Source organism: Salvelinus alpinus, chromosome 28 (genome assembly GCF_045679555.1).
Source record: "Salvelinus alpinus chromosome 28, SLU_Salpinus.1, whole genome shotgun sequence".
Classification (NCBI taxonomy): Eukaryota; Metazoa; Chordata; class Actinopteri; order Salmoniformes; family Salmonidae; genus Salvelinus; species Salvelinus alpinus.
Genome location: NC_092113.1, coordinates 7,808,973 through 7,834,541, shown reverse-complemented (window position 1 = coordinate 7,834,541; position 25,569 = coordinate 7,808,973). Strand labels below are relative to the sequence as shown.

Here is a 25,569-nt window from a genome sequence, read left to right as displayed (position 1 = left end):
GGACACGCACCTCAGGGCAAGTGCGGGGAGGAGGAACAGGATACACGGGACCGTGGAGACGCATTGGAGATCTAGAACATAGAGCTGGCTCAATATGTCCTGGCTGGATGCCCATTCTAGCCCGCCAAATGAGAGGAGCTGGAATAGAGCGCACCGGGCTAGAATAGCGCACTGGAGACACCGTGCACATCTCTGCATAACACGGTGCCTGACCAGTTACACGCTCCCCACGGTAAGCACGAGGAGTTGACTCAGGTCTCCTACCTGACTCAGCCAATCTCCTCGTGTGCCACCCCCCAAAAAATCTTGGGGCTGCCTCTCGGGCTTCCGTGCTAGCCGTGTACCTTCATATTGTCGACGTTCCTCTATTCTCCGGTATTTCTCCTCGTAGTGTCGCCGTTCCGCTTTCGCTGCCTCTATCTCCTCCTTAGGAGGCGTCCAGGGTCCAGGGTCCTGCTCCATCCAATATTTCCTCCCAGGTCCATTTTCCCATTAAGCGCTGTTCCTCCTTTTCACGCTGCTTGGTCCTTGTTTGGTGGGTTATTCTGTCACGTTCGTCGATTAGAGTAGACCAAGGCACAGCGTGATATGAATACATTCTATTTTAATTAACGAATAAACACTAAGCAAACTAACAAAACGAACGTGAAGCTATTTAACAACAAATGCTGACATGCAACTACATATAGACAATAACCCACAAAACCTAAATGGTAAATGGCAACCTAAATAGGATCCCCAATCAGAGACAACGATAAACAGCTGTCTCTGATTGGGAACCAATTCAGGCCACCATAGACCTACAATATGCTTAGACTAACAAACACCCCATGACATACAAAAACCCTAGACAGGACAAACAAGCATACCCACCCTCGTCACACCCTGACCTGACCAAAATAATACAGAAAACATAGATAACTAAGGTCAGGGCGTGACAAGTATTTTGTTTTTGTATGTATTATTCCTTACATTGTTAGCCTAGAAAACCTTAAGTGTTATTACATACAGCCGGGAAGAACTGTTCGATATCAGAGAGACGTCAACTTACCAGCACAACCAGTACTACGGCCAGGAATACAACTTTTCCAAAGCAGATCCTTTGTCTGCACCTCCCAGGGCATTTGAACTGATTCCAGAGGCTGACCCAAAACAACGCTGTCGGAGGAGATGATGCCGCAGCGGTCTTCTAGTGAGGCTTCGGATGCGCACACACCACCTACTGCTTCCGAGTATATTACTCGCTAATGTCCAGTCCCTAGTTAACAAAGTAAACGAAATTAGGGCAAGAGTTGCTTTCCAAAGAGATATCCGGGATTGTAACATACTCTGTTTCACGGAGACATGGCTAGCTGGGGACATGATGTCGGAGTCCGTACAGCCAATGGGATTTTCAGTGCATCGCGCCGACAGGAACAAACATCTCTCTGGTAAGAAGGGCGGGGGTGTATGTTTCATGATTAACGACTCATGGTTAATTGTAACAACATACAAGAACTCAAGTCCTTTTGTTCACCTGACCTATAATTCCTTGCAATCAAATTAGATGAGAGAACTCTCCTCGGTTATCGTCACAGCCATGTATATCCCCCCGCAAGCGGATACCAAGATGGCCATCAAGGAAGGAACTTCACTGGACTTTATGCAAACTGGAAACCATATATCCTAAGGCTGCATTTATTGCAACTGGGGATTTCAACAAAGCTAATCTGAGAACAAGGCTACCTAAATTCTATCATCATATCGATTGCAGTACACAAGCGAGTAACACACTCAACCACTGCTACTCTAACTTCCGCGATGCATACAAGGCCCTCCCCGCCCTCCTTTTGGCAAGCAAATCTGACAATGACTCCATCTTGTTGCTCCCCTCCTATAGGCAGAAACTAAAAGGTCTATCCAACGCTGGTCTGACCAATCGGATTCCACGCTTCAAGATTGCTTCGATCACGTGGACTAGGATATGTTCCGGGTAGCCTCAGACAATAACATTGACGTATACGCTGACTCGGTGAGCGAGTTTATAAGGAAGCGTATAGGAGATGTTGTACCCACTGTGACTATTAAAATCTTCCATAACCAGAAACCGTGGATTGATGGCAGCATTCGCGCAAAAGTGAAAGCACGTACCACGCATTTAATTATGCCAAGGCAACTGGAAACATGGCTGAATACAAACAGTGTAGTTATTCCCTCCGTAAGGTAATCAAACAAGCGTCAGTATAGAGACAAAGTGGAATCGCAATTTAACGGCTCAAACACGAGACTTATGTGGCGGGGTCTACAGACAATCACAGATTACAAAAAGAAAACCAGCCCCGTCGCGGACAACGACGTCTTGCTCCCAGACAAATTAAACTGCTTCTTTGCGCGCTTTGAGGACAATACAGTGCCACCGACACGGCCCGCTACCAAAGACTGTGGGCTCTCCTCTGTGGCCGACGTGGGTAAAACATTTAAATGTGTTAACCCTCGCAAGGCTGCCGGCCCATACGGCATCCCTAGCCGCGTCCTCAGAGCATGCGCAGACCAGCTGGCTGGTGTGTTTACGGACATATTCAATCAATCCCTATCCCAGTCTGCTGTCCCCACATGCTTCAAGATGGCCACCATTGTTCCTGTTCCCAAGAAAGCTAAGGTAACTAAACTAAATGACTATCGCCCCGTAGAACTCACTTCTGTCATCATGAAGTGCTTTGAGGGACTAGTCAAGGATCATATCACCTCCACCTTACCTGTCACCCTAGATCCACTCCAATTGCCATCACACTACACACTGCCCTATCCCAGCTGGACAAGAGGAATACCTATGTAAGAATGCTGTTCATTTACTACAGCTCAGCATTCAACCCCATAGTACCATCCAAACTCATCATTAAGCTTGAGTCCCTGGGGCTCGACCCCGCCCTGTGCAACTGGATCCTGGACTTCCTGACGGGCCACCCCAGGTGGTGAAGGTAGGAAACAACATCTCCACTCCGCTGATCCTCAACACTGGGGCCCCACAAGGGTGCGTTCTCAGCCCTCTCCTGTACTCCCTGTTCACCCACGACTGCATGGCCATGCAGACGACACTACAGTGGTAGGCTTTATTACCAACAACGACGAGACAGCCTACAGGGAGGAGGTGAGGGCCCTCGGAGTGTGGTGTCAGGAAAATAACCTCTCACTCAATGTCAGTAAAAACAAAAGAGATGATTGTGGACTTCAGGAAACAGCAGAGGGAACACCCCCCTATCCACATCAATGGGACAGCAGTGGAGAACGTGGAAAGTTGTAAGTTCCTTGGTGTACATATCACCGACAAACTGAAATGGTCTACGCACACATACAGTGTGGTGAAGAAGGCGCAACAGCGCAATAACCAGTGCGCCAGAGATCTTTCAGAGGGAGATCAGCAAGCTCCTGAGAGGACACGAGGGCTCACTCGTCGTGATGGATGGTCTACGGTGCAAACAAGGAAGAACACGACAGGAATCTGAGCGAAGTGCTACAGACCGTCAAAGAGTCAGGACTAAAGCTGAACAAAGACAAGTGCCACTTTCGGAAGTCGGAGATCCAGTTCTTTGGTCATGTGATTGGAGCGGATGGGATAAAGCCGGATGACAGAAAAGTCACACGCCCTCCACTTCTTTTCATTATCAATATTTATTACAGACACTGTAGTAAACAGGCAACCTACTCTATTTCAATGAGACCACACATACAAGGCGCACTTGAACTCTCACGTCCAACTAGGAGAGGTAGGCTACTGAAGTTGAAGCAGCGAGTGTGTGAATAATGCGGAAAAATATGTGCTTTTAATACAATAGGTAGGCTAACACATACAAAGCAGAATGAGGACTGTTTCAAAATAATATGTGGGACAACAAAAATATTTTTGTCCAAAAGTCGTCTGTGTGACCGACTGCAGCATGAAAAATGCCGATTGCCGATGGTCTCTGTCGGGACCCACAGGCATCCCGCAGGAATGCAGCCCTTTGATGATGATGACAGGGGTCCCAGCAGGGTCAGACAGCCAGGGAAGACCAGTTTAAGGAGCTCAGGTGAATTTTTATGTATATTCAGTGAATTATATAAAGTTCCATCTTGAATTGATGGGTAGACACCTAGTGGTGTGGGGGCTGTGCTTTGGCAAAGTGGGTGGGGTTATATCCTGCCTGTTTGGCCCTGTCCGGGGGTATCATCGGATGGGGCAACAGTGTCTCCTGACCCCTCCTGTCTCAGCCTCCAGTAGTTATGTTGCAATAGTTTATGTGTTGGAGGGCTAGGGTCAGTCTGTTATATCTGTAGTATTTCTCCTGTCTTATCCGGTTTCCTGTGTGAATTTAAGTATGCTCCCTCTAATTCTCTCTTTCTCTCTTTCTCCTCTCGGGGACCTGAGCCCTAGGACCATGCCTCAGGACTACCTGGCCTGATGACTCCTTGCTGTCCCCAGTCCACCTGGTCGTGCTGCTGCTCCAGTTTCAACTGTTCTGCCTGCGGCTACGGAACCCTGACCTGTTCACCGGACGTGCTAAAAAAGCCAACTGACATTTACTCCTGGGGGGCTGACTTGCTGCACCCTCGATAACTACTGTGATTATTATTATTTGACCATGCTGGTCATTTATGAACATTTGAACATCTTGGCCATGTTCTGTTATAATCTCCACCCGGCACAGCCAGAAGAGGACTGGCCACCCCTCATAGCCTGGATCCTCTCTAGGTTTCTTCCAAGGAACGCTGTATATGGCCCAGGAGGCCTGTAAACAGTAGCTATAAAAAGTGATTGAGTAGGCTGCATAGATTTCATGACCAGAAGCTCAAAAGACGAAAACGTCTTTTTTTTTTTTGTAAATTGAAATTTGCTATCGTAAATGTTAGCAACACCTCCGCCTTTGCGGGATGCACGGGGGATATGGTCACTAGTGTAACCAGGAGGTGAGGCCTCATTTAACACAGTAAATTCATCAGGCTTAAGCCAGGTTTCAGTCAGGCCAATCACATCAAGATTATGATCAGTGATTAGTTCATTGACTATAACTGCCTTTGAAGTGAGGGATCTAACATTAAGTAGCCCTATTTTGAGATGTGAGGTATCACGATCTCTTTCAATAATGGCAGGAATGGAGGAGGTCTTTATCCTAGTGAGATTGCTAAGGCGAACACCGCCATGTTTAGTTTTGCCCAACCTAGGTCGAGGCACAGACACAGTCTCAATGGGGATAGCTGAGCTGACTACATTGACTATGCTAGTGGCAGACTCCACTAAGCTGGCAGGCTGGCTAACAGCCTGCTGCCTGGCCTGCACCCTATTTCATTGTGGAGCTAGAGGAGTTAGAGCCCTGTCTATGTTGGTAGATAAGATGAGAGCACCCCTCCAGCTAGGATGGAGTCCGTCACTCCTCAGCAGGTCAGGCTTGGTCCTGTTTGTGGGTGAGTCCCAGAAAGAGGGCCAATTATCTACAAATTCTATCTTTTGGGAGGGGCAGAAAACAGTTTTCAACCAGCGATTGAGTTGTGAGACTAAAGGGTCTGAATACTTATGTAACTAATGTTTCCAATTTTTTTTTAGATATATTGCCGGTTTTTGCTTTGTCATTAAGAGTTATTGTGTGTAGATTGATGAGGGGGGAATAAGGCTGTAATGTAAAAAATTTGGAAAAAGTCAAGGGGTCTAAATAATTTTCGAATGCGGTGCATGTTAATTCGGAAGGCAGATAAAGCCAAAAACAACCACTTTTGCAGGTGAAAACAGAGCCGGATTAACAAATCTTATGCTTTGTTTTTTTTAAGCCCCTAAATATAAATATTTTCTGTTTCATAGCATTATATTCTTACTATAAAATGTATGTGTGTTGTTGACTGTGATAAAGGCGTGGGATTATAAGCATGTCTTCTTGAAATAAATGAATGAAATAGGGCCTAGGCATGGGCATGGCACGCATACACAGCATGCTCACACTATTGATTCAGGACAACGGGACAGTTGATGCAACTGTTCACGAGCCATCGCAAAGAAAACAGGAGCGCGGCCTCTGCCATTTCAGCACCACCAGCTGGACAAAGCCTCTCCAGCGGGCGAGCATTAGGCCTATGCAGTGCATTATTACAGAAAGTGTAATGGCTTACCTTCAAAGAAATGTTTTCTGAGCAGCAAAATCTGCAATGACGTCCTTGAAATCAAGTGTCCTGAGTACATCACTCTGAAGATCCATAAGAGTCAAATGGTTCAGTGGTCTTTCCTGTCCCATTGCTGATCTCTTTCTGTCTAAATTCTTGCTGCCACTGTTCTTTTATTTTCTGGAATACATTTTTCAGGGCCCCACTCAGGCCACTAACTTTTTCCTACCATAGCTAGGAAGATTTTTTTCTCGCCTGGTCACGGTAGACAACGAAAACCGCGTTGCGTACTGGTGCCATAATTGGTTAACAGCTTTCTGATTGGATTATAAATCGACACGTTTCACACAATTTACCAGTCACATACTCGTATTTATTTATTATGCAGTTAAATCATATTTTTATTAATCAGTTACCCAACCAAGGCACAGCCCCCTAGTTACTCAGGCCCCATACCTCCTCTCCTCCCCCATCTGATTAGCAGAGTGGCAGCAGGAGGCTATCTACACTTATTGAGTGCAGGTTCCTGTGATAGGCGGTTGCAGTAAAAAAAACTACAAATATATTACATTTGCATTTTTTCTGCCTCAAGGACCCCCGACTGGCTTTGGCCCTGGGGCTTCAGCCCCTTCAGTAATCAGGCCCTGTGTGAAAACACAGAATACTACTCATTACTCCATGTGCTTAACCTACTTTACTTTTGTTTTGAGTCGCCGTTGGCCAAAACGGGGCATCTGGCTCACGCCCGTTAACGTAGCCTGGTTCCAAAACTAATGCAATCACTTTTCACCTGGTGCAAACTCCTCCCACCGGGGAAAGGGGAAACCCTTGCCAGATAATCAAATCCCCTCTGATGTGTATATACCACATCATTGGGTACTGCCCCCACTACAGGTTACTTTGATTTTCTCACCTCCACGTCAGTTGGGGCAGCAGATAGCCTAGTGGTTAGAGTGTTGGATTAGTAACCGGAAGGTTGCGAGATTGAATCCCCGAGCTGACAAGGTCAAAATCTGTCGTTCTGCCCCTGAACAAGGCAGTTAACTCACTTTCTAGGCCGTCATTGAAAATAAGAATTATTTCTTAACTGACTTGCCTAGTTCAATAAAAAGTTGACTTTCTAGTTTAACTTTTCTCCAGCAGAAGGAGCTATACTCCATGTAATAACTCCTGCCTCATCATCAGTCACTGGTAGGCTGCGTGCTGTTGCCTTTCTCCCTGCAGTGTGCATCATGTACTGTAGGTGTTTGCACTTTCACAGAGAGGCGCCATTACATGCCATGGGCAAGAGTGGTGGCTGGAGAGAGAGAGTGATGGAGGGAGAAAAACTGCATTCACCTCTCCCCTTTAACTCATGCTCAGAGAGGATGAACCTAGCAGGATGCTCAAAAGACATTTGGATTCCCCAGGTGCATTACATTTGTATGCCATATGTAACCAAAATGAAAGAAAATGTACAAAACATGGGTTTGCTGAAGAAATGCGTCATTAGTTATTCCTTAACAACAACAACAACAACGATATCTTCACTTGTTTTTGTTTTCTACTCTAGCCAAATTTAAATAAACATTGTATAAGTACCGAAACGTTAATAATATGTCTACATCAAAGTACTGTACACTAAATCTGTGTTTAGTAACAATAACCTCTAAACAGGGATAGGTGATCCATCTTGTGTGTATAGCGATGAAAAATTAGGACGTTTACAATTGATTGATTATAATATCATAGCACCTGAATTAACACTAAGTGCACCAAGAAAATGATATAGATGAATCCAGATAAAAAATATACTAATTCCCCATGAAACATTGATTAAAACATAGAAATTGTTTTGCATACATGTCATAAAGATATAGAAACAAAAAACAGGATATAGTTAATAAATCACATTTTATAACATGGCACTATTGTACCAGCATGCAAAGCAAAAATCTAAGATATAACAGTGTTTCACAGTTCCAGATTAGAAGTCCGTGCGTTCCATTCTGATGGTTGTTATGGTGATCCGGTGAGCTCACTCTTCAACATGCTGACCTGCTCAACAAACAGAAGGGGACATGTCTGTGACATTATATTTAATAAAATACTCAAATCACATTTACTCAAACACCATACTAGGCTGTGTATACTTTCATATACAGTACATTAATAACAATTCTAAACTGGGTGGTTCGAGCCCTGAATGCTGATTGGCTGACAGCTGTGGTATATCAGACCGTATACCACGGGTATGACAAAACATTTATTTTAACTACTGTAATTACGTTGGTAACCAGTTTATAATAGCAATAAGGCTACGGCTAAGGGCTGTCCAGAACAGCCCTTAGCCGTGGTATGTTGGCCATATACTGTACCACACCTCCTCGGGCCTTATTGCTTATTGCTTATTGCATAGTCAACTCTGTATATATGCAACAGCTAGTGTGCAGCACACACAGTCCCAAGCCGTTGAAGGCATAAATAGCAGGAGTTGAAAGAGTGGCTGATTGGACTAACCTGCATTCAGTGTTACCTATGTTCAGTAATGGTGTAGGGTAGAGAAACTCACCTGAATGGTGTTGACCTCAGCCACATTAAACCAGTTCCACATTCGGTTCAGAACACCTGTGCTAAATCATTTTTATTGTTGAAAGGTAGAGACTGTCACCTGGTTGGTCTTGGCGTGTCTTCCTGGGTACCCTGGTTTCCCCTAAACATATTTATCAACACTTTACAACATGGTTCAATCAGAGCTACAGTGATCAACACTTTACAACATGACTCAATCAGAGCTAGTTATCAACACTTTACAACATGGTTCAATCAGAGATAGTTATCAACACTTTACAACATGGTTCAATCAGAGCTAGTTATCAACACTTTACAACATGGTTCAATCAGAGCTAGTTATCAACACTTTACAACATGACTCAATCAGAACTAGTTATCAACACTTTACAACATGACTCAATCAGAACTAGTTATCAACACTTTACAACATGGTTCAATCAGAGCTAGTTATCAACACTTTACAACAGGTTTGAATGAGAGCTAGTTATCAACACTTTACAACATGACTCAATCAGAACTAGTTATCAACACTTCACAACATGACTCAATCAGAACTAGTTATCAACACTTTACAACATGACTCAATCAGAACTAGTTATCAACACTTTACAACATGGTTCAATCAGAACTAGTTATCAACACTTTACAACATGGTTCAATCAGAGCTAGTTATCAATACTTTACAACATGGTTCAATCAGAGCTAGTTATCAACACTTCACAACATGGTTCAATCAGAGCTAGTTATCAACACTTTACAACATGGTTCAATCAGAACTAGTTATCAACACTTTACAACATGGTTCAATCAGAGCTAGTTATCAATACTTTACAACATGACTCAATCAGAGCTAGTTATCAACACTTCACAACATGGTTCAATCAGAGCTAGTTATCAACACTTTACAACATGGTTCAATCAGAACTAGTTATCAATACTTTACAACAGGGTTCAATCAGAGCTAGTTATCAACACTTTACAACATGGTTCAATCAGAGCTAGTTATCAACACTTTACAACATGGTTCAATCAGAGCTAGTTATCAACACTTTACAACATGGTTCAATCAGAGCTAGTTATCAACACTTTACAACATGGTTCAATCAGAGCTAGTTATCAACACTTCACAACATGACTCAATCAGAGCTAGTTATCAACACTTTACAACATGACTCAATCAGAGCTAGTTATCAACACTTTACAACATGAGTCAATCAGAGCTAGTTATCAACACTTTACAACATGACTCAATCAGAGCTAGTTATCAACACTTTACAACATGAGTCAATCAGAGCTAGTTATCAACACTTCACAACATGACTCAATCAGAGCTAGTTATCAACACTTTACAACATGACTCAATCAGAGCTAGTGATCAACACTTTACAACATGACTCAATCAGAACTAGTTATCAACACTTTACAACATGGTTCAATCAGAGCTAGTTATCAATACTTTACAACATGACTCAATCAGAACTAGTTATCAACAATTTACAACATGGTTCAATCAGAGCTAGTTATCAACACTTTACAACAGGTTTGAATGAGAGCTAGTTATCAACACTTTACAACATGGTTCAATCAGAGCTAGTTATCAACACTTTACAACATGGTTCAATCAGAGCTAGTTATCAACACTTTACAACATGACTCAATCAGAACTAGTTATCAACACTTTACAACAGGGTCCAATCAGAGCTAGTTATCAACACGTTACAACATGGTTCAATCAGAGCTAGTTATCAATACTTTACAACATGACTCAATCAGAACTAGTTATCAACACTTTACAACATGGTTCAATCAGAACTAGTTATCAACACTTTACAACATGGTTCAATCAGAGCTAGTTATCAATACTTTACAACATGGTTCAATCAGAGCTAGTTATCAATACTTTACAACATGACTCAATCAGAACTAGTTATCAACACTTTACAACATGGTTCAATCAGAACTAGTTATCAACACTTTACAACATGGTTCAATCAGAGCTAGTTATCAATACTTTACAACATGGTTCAATCAGAGCTAGTTATCAACACTTTACAACAGGGTTCAATCAGAGCTAGTTATCAATACTTTACAACATGGTTCAATCAGAGCTAGTTATCAATACTTTACAACAGGGATCAATCAGAGCTAGTTATCAATACTTTACAACATGACTCAATCAGAACTAGTTATCAACACTTTACAACATGGTTCAATCAGAGCTAGTTATCAATACTTTACAACATGGTTCAATCAGAGCTAGTTATCAACACTTCACAACATGGTTCAATCAGAGCTAGTTATCAACACTTTACAACATGGTTCAATCAGAACTAGTTATCAACACTTTACAACATGGTTCAATCAGAGCTAGTTATCAATACTTTACAACAGGGTTCAATCAGAGCTAGTTATCAACACTTTACAACATGGTTCAATCAGAGCTAGTTATCAACACTTTACAACATGGTTCAATCAGAGCTAGTTATCAACACTTCACAACATGACTCAATCAGAACTAGTTATCAACACTTTACAACATGACTCAATCAGAACTAGTTATCAACACTTTACAACATGACTCAATCAGAACTAGTTATCAACACTTTACAACATGGTTCAATCAGAACTAGTTATCAACACTTTACAACATGGTTCAATCAGAACTAGTTATCAACACTTTACAACATGACTCAATCAGAACTAGTTATCAACACTTTACAACATGGTTCAATCAGAGCTAGTTATCAACACGTTACAACATGGTTCAATCAGAGCTAGTTATCAATACTTTACAACAGGGTTCAATCAGAGCTAGTTATCAACACTTTACAACATGGTTCAATCAGAGCTAGTTATCAACACTTTACAACATGGTTCAATCAGAGCTAATTATCAACACTTTACAACATGGTTCAATCAGAGCTACAGTGATCAACACTTTACAACATGACTCAATCAGAGCTAGTTATCAACACTTCACAACATGACTCAGAGCTAATAATCAACACTTTACAACAGGTTTCAATCAGAGCTACAGTTATCAACACTTCACAACATGACTCAATCAGAGCTAGTTATCAACACTTTACAACATAGTTCAATCAGAGCTAGTTATCAACACTTTACAACAGGGTTCAATCAGAGCTAGTTATCAACACTTTACAACAGGGTTCAATCAGAGCTAGTTATCAACACTTTACAATATGACTCAATCAGAGCTAGTTATCAACACTTTACAACATGGTTCAATCAGAACTAGTTATCAACACTTTACAACATGACTCAATCAGAGCTAGTTATCAACACTTTAAAGCGTGGTTCAATGCAAGCAACAGTTGTCAACACTCATGAGTCACAGTAGAAGGGTGTTACAAATTGTAAATGTATACACCATATCATGGTTGAGGGTCCTCACCTTGAGCCCGGCGCCTACGGCATTTCACCAGCAGTACGATGGTCACCAGCAGGTAGGGAGACACCACCAGTAGACTACACAGCAGCCTGGGCAGAGACTCGGACAACACCGGCCATGGGCCTAGAAAGAGAATTATACAATTTAAAATATATATATATTTTTTAAACACACACACACACACACACACACACACACACACACACACACACACACACACACACACACACACACACACACACACACACACACACACACACACACACACACACACACACACACACACACACACACACACACCTGTCACAGTCATCCAGCTCGCTGGTGATTCTCCTTCAGAGTTGTTACACTTGTAGAGCCCTTCATCTGACTTGGATACTGCAGGGATGGTCATCTGTCCTGTCGTCTCAGTCCTGATGAGGGATCCATCTTTGTAGAAATCAGCTGTGAAGTTTGAGGACGTGTCCTTCGTTTTCTTGTCTTCATGTCTGCAGCGCAGAGTCACAGAATCTCCTTCAGTTACAGGAAGGGCGGGGCTCTCCAGGATCACAGCACCACCTGTACGAATGAAAGGTTAGTCCGTGTTTATCAATCCATTGCTGGGGAACCCCTAGGGTGTGCATTTTCTTTTCTCTAGTCCTGCAAAACACACCGATTTAACTAATTAAGCAAGCACCAAGCCCTAGATTGGTTGTATCAGTTCTGTTAGTGTTGGGCTGGAACAAAAATGTGCACACCCTGTGGGTCCCCCAGGAATGGATTGATAAAAAACTGGATGAGCTATTTGACCTAAAATAATACGGTAATGTAGGTACTGCAAAGGCAATAAACACGAATGTAAATATTGTCTGTGGACGTACCGTGTACTGTGATGTTGATAGCATTGCTGCGTTGTCCAGACCGAGACTCACACCAGTACACTCCACTGTCTGATGTTTTGGCTGTCTTGATGACGTAGTTGGAACCGTGATTGAACCCCCAGTCGACTCCAGTCACTGTGTACCTCTTCAGTCTCCATCCAGCAGAACTCACCTGAACCTCACAGCTCAGAGAAACAGACTTATATTCAAGGAACTGAGATCTGTCGGGACTGATACTCAGGGAGGCTGATGACCAACCTGAGAGAGAGGGAGAGAGTGAGAGAAAGACAGGACACATTGCACATACAAACGTACTGTCACGCCCTGACCTTAGATATCTCTGTTTTCTATATATTTTGGTTAGGTCAGGGTGTGACTAGGGTGGGTACTCTAGGTTTTGTATGTCTAGGGTTTTGTATGTCTATGTTGGCCTGATATGGTTCCCAATCAGAGACAGCTGTTTATCGTTGTCTCTGATTGGGGATCATATTCAGGCAGCCCTTTTTCCCACTTTCCGGTGTGGGATCTTGTCTACAGTTAGGTGCCTGTGTGCACACTAGTAGCGTCACGTTTCGTTTGGTTGTTTGTTGTTTTGTTGAGTTTCAGTTCATAAAAAATATGTGGAACTCTATTCATGCTGCGCCTTGGTCTCACTCTTACGACGAACGTGACACGTACAGAATGGCTTCACATTTATATTAACTAAACCAAAATAAGAAATATACGATTTAAAAACTATATATTATAATTCTGCATGTGATTTTATTTTACTCACCTGTCACAGTCATCCAGCTCGCTGGTGATTCTCCTTCAGAGTTGTTACACTTGTAGAGTCCTTCATCTGACTTGGATACTGCAGGGATGGTCATCTGTCCTGTCGTCTCAGTCCTGATGAGGGATCCATCTTTGTAGAAATCAGCTGTGAGTTCAGCGGGAGTTGCCTGATATCTGCAGCGCAGAGTCACAGAATCATCCTCAGTCACAGGAAGGGCGGGGCTCTCCAAGATCACAGCACCACCTGTACGCAGGACAATTATAACATCATCAGATAATCAAAATAAAATAACGTAACATCATTTACAGACAATGGTATAGTGATAGCTTCTAGTCCAGGGCTATTCAACTCTGACCCTACGAGGTGCGGGGCCTGCTGGTTTTCTGTTCTACCCGATAATTCATTGCACACGCCTGGTGTCCCAGGTCTAAATCAGTCCCTGATCAGAGGGGGGGAAATCAAAAAATACAGTGGAACTGGCTTCGAGGTCCAGTGTTGAGTTTGAAGGTTCTAGTCCAGGGGTACTCAGGTACTATTTGAGAAGGTCCCTTCACACGCATTTCCTAGGTGGCAAAGATCCAGATGGATAATGTCCAGATGGATAATGGATAATGGATGATGTCCAGATGGATAATGTCCAGCAAAGGTCCAGATGGATATTGGCATTGTAACAAACCCCCACCTTGCAACCCATGCGACCTCAAACTGTTCATACCCCTCTTGTTGGCAGAGAGAAAATGTGCAGTTTCTACACATTTTGCATGGGGCAGAGACTTTCTGTTTCTGTTTTAAAGCGAATTTCCTGCAATTCTATGCACTCTTCCATGTCTTATGTGTGTTCATATGATACCAGGGGCCGAAGCCCGACCATGTAAAAAATTGTGTCCTTTTTTGGGACCTGCGCAATACCTGTCTGTATTGACCCCATTCTGGGTCTGGGTCCGGGTCCGTTCCGCAGTCCGCCAGTTGAATATGTAGGTTCTAGTTTATTGTGTATCTATCTGGACGTACCATGTACTGTGATGTTGACAGCATTGCTGTGTTCTCCAGACCCAGACTCACACCAGTACACTCCACTGTCTGATGTTTTGGCTGTCTTGATGATGTAGTTGGATTGATTGAACCCCCAGTCGACTCCAGACTCTGACGGTTTCACAGTCGCTGTGTATCTCTTCAGTCTCCATCCAGTAGAACTCACCTGAACCTCACAGCTCAGAGAGAAAGACATGTATTCAAGGAACTGAGATCTGTCGGGACTGATGCTCAGGGAGGCTGAAGGAGACCAACCTGAGAGAGAGAGAGCGAGAGAGAGAGAGAGAGAGAGAGAGAGAGAGAGAGAGAGAGAGAGAGAGAGAGAGAGAGAGAGAGAGAGAGAAACGGACAGAAGGGCGGACAGACAGACACATTGTACATAAGATTAAATTGTTATATATATTACAATTCCGAATGTGTTTTTTTATGTGTATCTCTACAGTTTCCATCCAGTAGAACTCCCCTAAAGCTCACAGCTCAGAGAGACAGACTCAAATTGAGCTGAGATCTGTCTGTAGGCCCTAATCATTGCTTCTGTGGTGGGTGTCTTCTGCAGTGGCCATTGCTTCATGAGAAGTGAGACCAAACAGAGTTTCTATCACCTGAGCTCCAAATGGCACCCTGTTTCCTATGTGTGCACTACTTTTGACCAAGGCCCATAGGGCTCTGGGCCAAAGTAGTGCACTATGTACATTTGGGATACACTCGCTATAGAGGCAGCAGGGTCTCAGACACCTCCAGGCCTCCAAACCACAAGCCAGGAAAACACAAAAGACCACAACTGGTGCAAAAGTCGTATCAAGTGCGTCAGAGTGCATGTGCTGACCTGAGACCAGTTTTGTGTTTTAGTTCATAATGAATAAGATTACATGGACAGGGGGGGCCTGAACATAGATCATCACTTCTACTCTGAAACACTTGATACATTTGGGGCCTGTACTAACATGATCAAACACAATATGTGAATGTAATAAAAGGTTCTGCTTGGTCAATCCGACGTCTGAAGTGGCTGTACAGCATTTACTGCGATGGAGCCTCGGCAGACGTCAGGACTTTCATACTTATTGAGCTTCGCCGAGCAGCGCAGAGTCGTCGTGAAGGAAGTTTGCCAAGGAGGTGAGTTTGTGTTTATACTGGATCTCCCGCCCCCACCTACTGTCAACCAATCATGTCAATGTGGACCTATATGGATCCCTCCACATTGTTACCACATTTGAGAGGCGCACAGCGATGCGTTACGGAGCTCAATTTGGTCTCAGCATGCGTCTGGAGGTTCAGCAATTGCGTCACACACTCCATACGAATCCTCTGACCACATTTTCGGATCAAGCATAAATTGGCTTTAAGATGGAGGCAATAAAATGAGAAGGAAGAGAGAGAGAGAGAGAGAGAGAGAGAGAGAGAGAGAGAGAGAGAGAGAGACAGAGCGAGAGAGACAGAGAGAGAGAGAGACAGAGAGAGAGAGAGACAGAGAGAGAGAGAGAGAGAGAGAGAGAAGTGGAGGAGAAAATGGAGGTGAAAATAGAGCAGTTGTGATGAACAAACAGAAATGTGCTCACCTCCCCTGTGACCGAGGCTAGAGTATACCAGTGTAGTCAACAGCACTGAAACACACAGAGAGAGAACTATCACTATGACACATGATGTATACTCATATTAAACCATACAGATACTGTATTAAACCATACATATATTAAACCATACAGATACTAAACCATACAGATATTAAACCATGCAGATATTAAACCATACAGATATTAAACCATGCAGATACTGTATTAAACCATACAGATATTAAACCATGCGGATATTAAACCATACAGATATTAAACCATGCAGATATTAAACCATGCAGATATTAAACCATGCGGATATTAAACCATACAGATATTAAACCATGCAGATATTAAACCATGCAGATATTAAACCATACAGATATTAAGCCATACAGATACTGTATTAAACCATACAGATATTAAACCATACAGATATTAATATTAAACCATACAGATATTAAACCATATAGATATTAACAGTGCTTGACTTGAACCAAAATAGGTGCCGGTAGTCATTTTTGGTGCCGGTACTGTTTATAGGTGCAGGAACTGCACAGTACTTTTGAGAAATTATTCTATAAAGCTGCAGGAACTCAAGCAGTAAAACATTTGAGGTGCCAGTACTCAGTTCAGGTGAGCGCCTGCTAAAATCAAGCACGGGATATTAAACCATATGCTGTGCCCCCCGTAATTATTGTGAAATAATACAATGAAATAATATTAATGACTATGAGGTTAAAGTGCAGACTTTCAGCTTTAATTTCAGGGTATTGTCATCCATATCAGGCAAACCGTTTAGGAATTACAGCACTTTTTGTTTTTAATTTTTTGGGGACCAAAAGTATTAGGACAAATTCACTTACACTGTATTCACTGATGATACCAAACATTAAGAATACCTTCCTAATATTGAACTGGCCCATGTTAACTCCAATGCTTCCCACAGTTGTGTCAAGTTGGCTGGATGTCCTTTGGGTGGTGGACCATTCTTGATACACAGGGCAAACTGTTGAGCGTGAAAAATCCAGCAGCATTGCAGTTCTTGACACAAGTTCTTGGCGCCTGGCACCTACTACCATACCCCGTTCAAAGGCACTTAAATCTTGCCTATTTACTCTCTGAGTGGTACACATATACCATCCATGTCGCAGCAGCAGGTATATCTCAATGGTCATCCCCAAAGCCAAGTCCTCCTTTGGCCGCCTTTCTTTCCAGTTCTCTGTTGCCCATGACTGGAACGAACTGCAAAATCACTGAAGCTGGAGACTTATATCTCCCTCACTAGCTTTAAGCTCCAGCTGTCAGAGCAGCTCACAGATCACTGCACCTGTACATAGCCCATCTGTAAATAGCCCATCCAACTACCTCATCCCCATACTGTATTTATTTATTTATCTTGCTCCTTTGCACCCCAGTATCTCCACTTGCACATTCATCTTCTGCACATCTACCATTCCAGTGTTTTATTGCTATATTGTAATTACCTCGCCACCATGGCCTATTTATTGCCTTACCTCCCTTATCTTACCTCATTATTTTTTTCTTTTTTTGGGGGGGTGGATCAGCTTAATCTTGCGGAAAGAATGTTGCTTCCAATGTAATTGTCTGCATCATTTCCAATCCCCCATATTTTTTTGGGTAAATATATATATCCATACCCGCATGCATACATATACACATATATACATACACATACCTATATAGACATACATACTTTTTTAAAGAATATACCTTTATTATTATTCCCCGCACCCTACCACCGATCCCCCAATTGGAGTAAACTAATAAACACTTCTGCTTTTACCTTCAATTTATACATCTTATACCCATCTTACAGACACAGTCCACTTTACAATAGTTCTCTCTTATTTGTTCTTAGTCCTTCCTCTATTTCTGTTGTCCATCCAATTTTATTTCCACTTGTAACTGTGCTATTTCACAAAAGCTCCGCACCTATACACATTTCACAGATCCCGTATGCCCTACATTGTTTATCTTGTTATTAGTCCCACCCTTCAGTTCCACTCAACCCCTCCCATCTATCTTCCAACATCATCCATTTCGGATTTTTATTTGCCATATATTTTTCAACTGTGCTGTGATGCTTCACAAAAGACTTGAACCTTCCTATTCTCATAGCTTCTATAGATTGTAAATTAAAAATAAACATTTTTGCTAAAATAATTATTATATTATTGATTGATTGACTATGGCTTTTCAAATCCCCCAGTATTGCTATCTGTAGCGTTAGTTTTAGGCAAATGTTGCAATTCTTCAGCCATTCCTGGACCTGTGACCAAAAACGAGCTACATATGGACAATACCAAAATAAATGATCTAATGACTCTGCCTCCTCACAACAGAATCTGCAGAGCTGGGAAGATTGTATACCCCATATATATAACATTCTATTAGTTGCAAGAATTTTGTACAGTAATTTAAATTGAAAAATTCGAAGTTTTGAATCCGGCGTTGTTTTGCGTATCAATTCATAAACCATGTGCCATGGAATGGGTACATTCAAAATCTCTTCCCAACTATTTTGCAATTTATATGGCACAGCTGTCAGTTTTTTGGTCCTTAAATGAAATTGGTATATGTTTTTATTTATCACACTTTTCTTTAACCATTTATGTTCTTTAATACAGGGCCGACATACAAGTTCCTTACTTTTTTCCCCTTCTACTTGCCTCTTCCATTTTTGTGGTAATGCTGCAATTAATTGGTTGTAATTTTGGGTAGAGCAGACATTTCCATATGTCTGTGTTAGCTGCATGTGTGACATAACTCCACCAGTCCTATTTATGACATCATTCACAAAAATTATACCTTTTTTAAACATTTCTTCAATAAATACAGTTTTTTTAGCAATTACTATATTTGAATTTAACCACAATATTTGTTGTACTATTTGTTCCGTCCTTTCAGGTGGATTAAACTGAAATTGCAACCAACTTTCTAAGGCTTGTTTAAAAAATAAGGATATTTTGGAGATTATTTCCTTTTCAAACAACCGAAAGTGAGCAGGTGTAATCTGAATAAAGGGGAAAAGGCCCTTCTTGAATATAGGATGAGACATTCGTACCAATTTACTAGAGAACCAGTTTGGATTTAAGTATAACTTTTGTATGACTGATGCCTTTAGTGAGAGGTCTAATGCTTTAATATTTAATAATTTCTGCCCTCCGAATTCATATTCGTTATATAAATAGGCCCTTTTAATTTTATCTGGCTTGCCGTTCCAAATAAAATGGAATATTTTTTGTTCATATAATTTAAAAAGCAGGTCACTAGGTGTAGGCAAAACCATAAGCAAATAGGTAAACTGTGATATGACTAAAGAGTTAATCAGGGTGATTTTTCCACAAATAGACAGGTATTTTCCTTTCCATGGTAGCAAGATCTTATCTATTTTTGCTAACTTTCTATAAAAATTTATTGGAGTGAGATCATTTCTTTCTTTTGGGATTTTTATACCGAGTATGTCCACATCTCCGTCAGACCATTTAATTGGTAAACTACATGGCAATATAAAATGTGTATTTTTTAGTGATCCAATACGTAATATGGTACATTTATCATAATTTGGTTTTAATCCAGAGAGGATAGCAAAGGTATCTAGATCCTCTATGAGGCCCTGGAGAGACTCTAGTTGTGGTTTTAAAAGAAAACATGAATCATCAGCGTACAATGACACCTTAGTTTTTAAGCCACGGATTTCTAATCCCTTAATATTAATGTTTGATCTAATTTTAACAGCTAACATTTCGATGGCAATAATAAATAGATATGCCGATAGTGGACAACCTTGTTTTACTCCTCTAGATAGTTTAAAACTTTCTGAGATGTAGCCATTATTTACTATTTTACACCTAGGGTTACTATACATAATTTTATCCCATTTTATAAGAGATTCCCCAAAATTGAAATATTCTAGGCATTTATATATAAACTCCAGTCGTACTTTATCAAAAGCCTTTTCAAAATCAGCTATGAAAACCAGGCCTGGTGTCCCCGATATTTCATAGTGTTCTATTGTTTCCAGTACTTGCCTTATATTATCTCCAATGTATCGTCCATGTAAAAAACCTGTCTGATTAGGATGAATAATATCTGACAAAACTTTTTTTATTCTATGCGCCAAGCATTTTGCTAGGATTTTTGCATCACAACACTGAAGTGTAAGAGGTCTCCAATTTTTTAATTGGACTGGATCTTTATATATACCACTTGGGTCCTGTTTCAGTAATAACGATATCAGACCTTCTTGTTGCGTGTCTGATAATCTACCATTTATATAGGAGTGGTTAAAACAAGCTAATAATGGTCCTTTGAGTATATCAAAAAAAGTTTTGTATACTTCCACTGGTATGCCATCCAGCCCTGGAGTTTTCCCATCTTTAAAGGCCCCAATTGCATCAAGCAGTTCCTCCTCTGTAATTTGGCCTTCACATGAGTCTTTCTGTACAGATGTTAACTTTACATTATTAATAGGAAAAAAATCCATACAATTAGTTTCAGTTAGTGGAGATGGAGGAGCCTGAAACGAAAACATATTCTTAAAGTACTTTACTTCCTCTTTCAAAATATATTTTGGTGAATCATGCGTGACTCCATCATTTGTAACAAGTTTTAATACATTTTTTTTGGTAGCATTTCTATATTGAAGATTGAAAAAGAATTTGGTGCATTTTTCCTCATATTCCATCCAGTTCGCTTTATTTTTATAATATATTACACTGGATCTTTCTTGAATAAGTTCCTCCATTTCTTTTTGTTTTTCCTCTAACTTATTCTGTGCCTCTATGGTACCGTTTTTATTGCTATCTAACTGTACTGTTAGTCCTTCAATTTCCTTTGTTAATATGGACTCTTTTGATCTAAATTCCCTTTGTTTTATAGATGAGTACTGAATTGCATGGCCTCTAAAGGCACACTTAAAAGTGTCCCATACAATAAGGGGATCTGCTGTACCTATGTTATGTCTGAAAAAGTCGGTTATAAAATCTTCTGTCCTAGTTCTAAACAATTTATCATCTAGTAGACTTTGATTAAATTTCCAATATCCTCGCCCACGTGGAAATTCTGTAAGAGAAATATATATGCCAATTATGTGATGATCCGACCGCATTCTATCCCCTATCAACACTTTTTTAACTTTTGGTGCCAGAGAGAATGGTATAAGAAAGTAGTCAAGACGACTAGCTTGATTCAGCCTCCGCCATGTATATCTCACTAAATCAGGGTATTTAAGTCTCCATATATCCACTAATTCCAATATATCCATGACATTCATGATTTCCTTAAGTGCCTGAGGGTGATAGTTTGTAGTGTGATTTCCTTTCCGGTCTATAGAGGTATTTAAGACCATATTAAAATCTCCCACTATAATAATAGAGTCTAGTGTTGCTTGTAGAGTTGATAAATTCTTATATATATTTTCAAAGAAGCTTGGATCATCATTATTCGGACCGTATAGGTTAACAAGCCATATTTGTTTATTGTCCAATAACATATTTAAAATAATCCATCTACCTTGAGGATCTGTTTGGACAATTTGCACATTTGGATCAAAATTATTGTTAATTAAGACCATCACCCCTTTTGAATTTCTTTGCCCATGGGAGAAATATATTTTGCCCCCCCAGTTCTTTTTCCACAAAACTTCATCTAAAACTGTTGAATGGGTTTCCTGTAAACAATAGATATTATAATCCTTCTCTTTTAGCCAGGTAAATACTGATCGTCTTTTCTTATTATCTGCTAAGCCATTACAATTGTAACTGGCTATACTTATTTCACCACTTACCATAATGAGACACACCTTTCATTCTTTTAATCAGAATATATTTTTGTAAACGTACTATTAAAAAGTAACATAATGATTGAGTGTCTATATAGTTGTACCATGATATTTGCATTTCTACTAAGTAAACCTCCAATTGGTCCCTACTATTCCACGCGCTAAAAGCCCTCCTCAACCCGAGTTGGGTTGTCATCCCAATGCCCGGCAGACCACCCTCGACCCCCTGTATCCCATAGCCCTGAACCGACTGGGATCCATCCTTTGAAAAGAGCATACAGTGCCATTTACCAGATTGTAGTAGATCAATTGCCATTTGCATTTCCATTGCCCTCACCTCTTTTTGTATTATATATAGCTGTGGATCATACTCTATTGTCCCTAACATCTTTTACTTCTTCCTTCGCAACAGTTGTGGGATACACACATACACTCACACACACACACTCAGCCCTTACCCCCACACAACCATAAGCTCACTTTCTCAACAATTGCACCATCCCAGAGCCCAACTCAAGATGGGTCATGATTTACAAATGTTACTGCAGTTGCAGCTGCATGAGAAGGCCTGCAAGACCGCGCAAAATAATGAGCAAAAATTGAGAGATTTATTTACCATTGTCACATCCTAGATAATGGTGGTCAAATGTACACCTTATTCCTGAAACACCCACGCTTTGGCTTTGCAGGACCAACCCTGCCAAGCAGGCTCAGAATCTTGAGGGGGCAGTGCTGCTCTTGGTCTCTGACCTCATTTTAGCTGCATACAGACCGCTTACAGCGAGCACATATAACAGTTAGGGACTTCTCCTTAGTATCTGGGTCATTCAGGTGGGTGTCTAGGGTATAGGGCCTTGGACCGTACCATTAAAATAGGATAATAAATAATTAGATATAATTAATTAAAAATTAAAAATAAATGTAGTTCTCCATGATAGGACAATAAATAAATAAGACGTATCTTACCTCATTTGCAAACACTGTATACTGTATAGACTTTTTGTACTGTATTATTGACTGTATGTTTGTTTATTCCATGTGTAACTCTGTGTTGTTGTATGTGTCGAACAGCTTTGCTTTATCTAGGCCAGGTCGCAGTTGTAAATGAGAACATGTTCTCAACTAGCCTACTTGGTTAAATAAAGGTGAACTAAAAAAAAATATTTTAAAAAATGTCTCAATTGTCATAAAATCCTTCTTTAATAACCTGTCTCCTCCCCTTCATCTACACTGATTGAAGTGGATTTAACAGGTGACATCAATAAGGGATCATGGCTTTCAGCTGGATTCAGCCACCTGGCCAGTCTATGTCATGGAAAGAGCAGGTGTTCTTAATGTTTTGTACACTCAGTGCATGTTTATTAAAGTAGTCCAAAGTTTAGTATTTGGTCCCATATTCCAAGCACGCAATGATTAAGTCAAGCTTGTGACTCTACAAACTTGTTGGACGCATTTGCTGTTTGTTTGGCTTGTGTTTCAGATTATTATGTGCCCAATAGAAATGAATGGTAAATAATGTATTGTGTCATTTTTTTGGTCACTTTTATTGTAAATAGAATATGTTTCTAAACACTGCTACATTAATGTGTATGTTACAATGATTATGGATAATCCTGAATGAATCGTGAATAATGATGAGTGAGAAAGTTATAGACTCACAAATATCGTACCCCCAAAACATGTTAACCTCGCTCCATTACAATAACAGGGGAGGTTAGCACTTTAAAAATAGATATACAACTAATATAAAATGTACCCTGTCTGTGTACCATGTCTGTAAAATGTATATAGTATGTATAAGCTGGAAGTAGAAGCCTAAGTATTGTTGTCCATTTTAGTTTACTCCAATTAGGGGAGGGGAGGTAGGGTTAGGGGGAAATAGTAAAAGAAAATATATTATAAAATATGAAAAATATATATATACAGTACCAGTCAAAAGTTTGGACACACCTACTCATTCAAGGGTTTTTCTTTATTTTTACTATTTTCTACATTGTATGAAATAACACATATGGAATCATGTAGTAAACAAATCAAAATATATTTTATATTTGAGATTCTTCAAAGTAGCCACCCGTTTGCCTTGATGACAGCTTTGCACACTCTTGGAATTCTCTCAACCAGCTTCATGAGGAATGCTTTTCCAACAGTCTCAAACCATCTCAATTTAGTTGAGGTCGGGTGATTGTGGAGGCCAGGTCATCTGATGCAGCACTACATCACAATCCTTGGTCAAATAGCCCTTACACAAAACGATGTTTTGGGTCATTGTCCTGTTGAAAAACAAATGATAGTCCCACTAAGCGCAAACCAGATGAGATGGCGTATCGCTGCGGAATTCTGTGGTAGCCTTGCTGGTTAAGAGTGCCTTGAATTCATCAAGGCAAAGGGTGGCTACTTTGAAGAATCTCAAATATAACATCTATTTTGTTTTGTTTAACCCTTTTTTTGGTTACTACATGATTCCATATGTGTTATTTCATAGTTTTGATGTCTTCACTATTATTCTACAATGTAGAAAAACCCTTGAATGAGTAGGTGTGTCCAAACTTTTGACTGGTACTGTATATATGGGGGATTGGAAATCTGCAATATTAAAGCTGATCTACCCCCCCCCCCCCCAAAAAAGGGGGACTACATACAAAAACTGCTGTAATTTCTAAACGGTTTTACCGATATGGATGAAAATACCCTCAAATTAAAGCCGACAGTCTGCACTCTAACCTCACAATCATTGAATCATTTCAAAAAAGTGCTGGCGTACAGAGGCAAAATTAAGGAGGGCACTGTACAGTAGATATCAAACAATAAAGGGACTCACAGGGTAGAAGATAGGTGCGTTCCATTTCGACGTGTCGATCACTAACGCTCTCTAAACTATATAGTCAATTATAGCCTGTGCCCATCAACTCCACTTCCTGTGTACTCAGACCAAGACTTTGAGATGAGAAGAGGTGCAAGAGAGATGGAAAGAGAGACACACCCACACACTACCTGGCCTACTGTTTTTCAGCTGATGTTAACCACATCCTCTGTCACCTCTACCCTCTCTGTCTGACAGAGTTAGCTGAACTACTATCATCTTCATCGTCACCATTGTCATCTTTCCTTGTGGGGATACTGGTTATATGCTGTTTTATTTGAACTTGTATTATTTTTCAAGCATATGTTTACAGCACAGCAATTCATTATAGAGGTATTAGAAACACCATTATCAGTGTCTGAGTCTCCTACCCGTTCCCCTGCTACCCTGATTCAGTATGTGTGATCTCTGACAGCAGCGAGGTCTGTGTCGCTGCGTGTCCAGCCCCCGTACCTTTCCCGACTACTGCGGAGTGAGTGTCGCTACAATTTTTTTAAACCTTTATTTAACTAGGCAAGTCAGTTAAGAACAAATCCTTATTTACAATGTACAACCCCGGGCCAATTAAACACCTATGGGACGCCGAATCACAGATGTGATGCAGCCTGGA

The 25,569-nt window shown here is 40.9% G+C and overlaps 1 protein-coding gene across 1 annotated transcript; it reads right to left on the bottom strand.

Annotated features, from left to right (window-relative positions):
• Window positions 1-6,466: 6,466 nt before the first annotated feature.
• LOC139557066 (high affinity immunoglobulin gamma Fc receptor I-like) lies at window positions 6,467-25,208 on the bottom strand. Its single transcript, XM_071371395.1, has 9 exons — window positions 24,918-25,208; window positions 16,297-16,341; window positions 14,717-14,992; window positions 13,706-13,948; window positions 12,931-13,188; window positions 12,371-12,628; window positions 12,074-12,193; window positions 8,756-8,797; window positions 6,467-8,142 (listed from the first exon to the last, which is right to left on the bottom strand). Exons 1-9 carry the CDS (start codon window positions 24,940-24,942, stop codon window positions 8,123-8,125), a joined length of 1,287 nt encoding a protein of 428 aa, XP_071227496.1. The 5' UTR covers window positions 24,943-25,208; the 3' UTR covers window positions 6,467-8,122.
• Between the last annotated feature and the right edge of the window lie 361 nt (window positions 25,209-25,569).

Excerpts from the sequence above, each read along its gene's own strand:
- LOC139557066 (XM_071371395.1), bottom strand. The coding sequence starts at position 24,942 with ATGGAACGCACCTATCTTCTACCCT. Across the intron at positions 14,993-16,296 it reads TAGCCTCGGTCACAGGGGAG|GTTGGTCTCCTTCAGCCTCC; the intron begins GTGAGCACATTT and ends TCTCTCTCTCAG. Across the intron at positions 12,629-12,930 it reads TATCAACATCACAGTACACG|GTGGTGCTGTGATCCTGGAG; the intron begins GTACGTCCACAG and ends TCATTCGTACAG.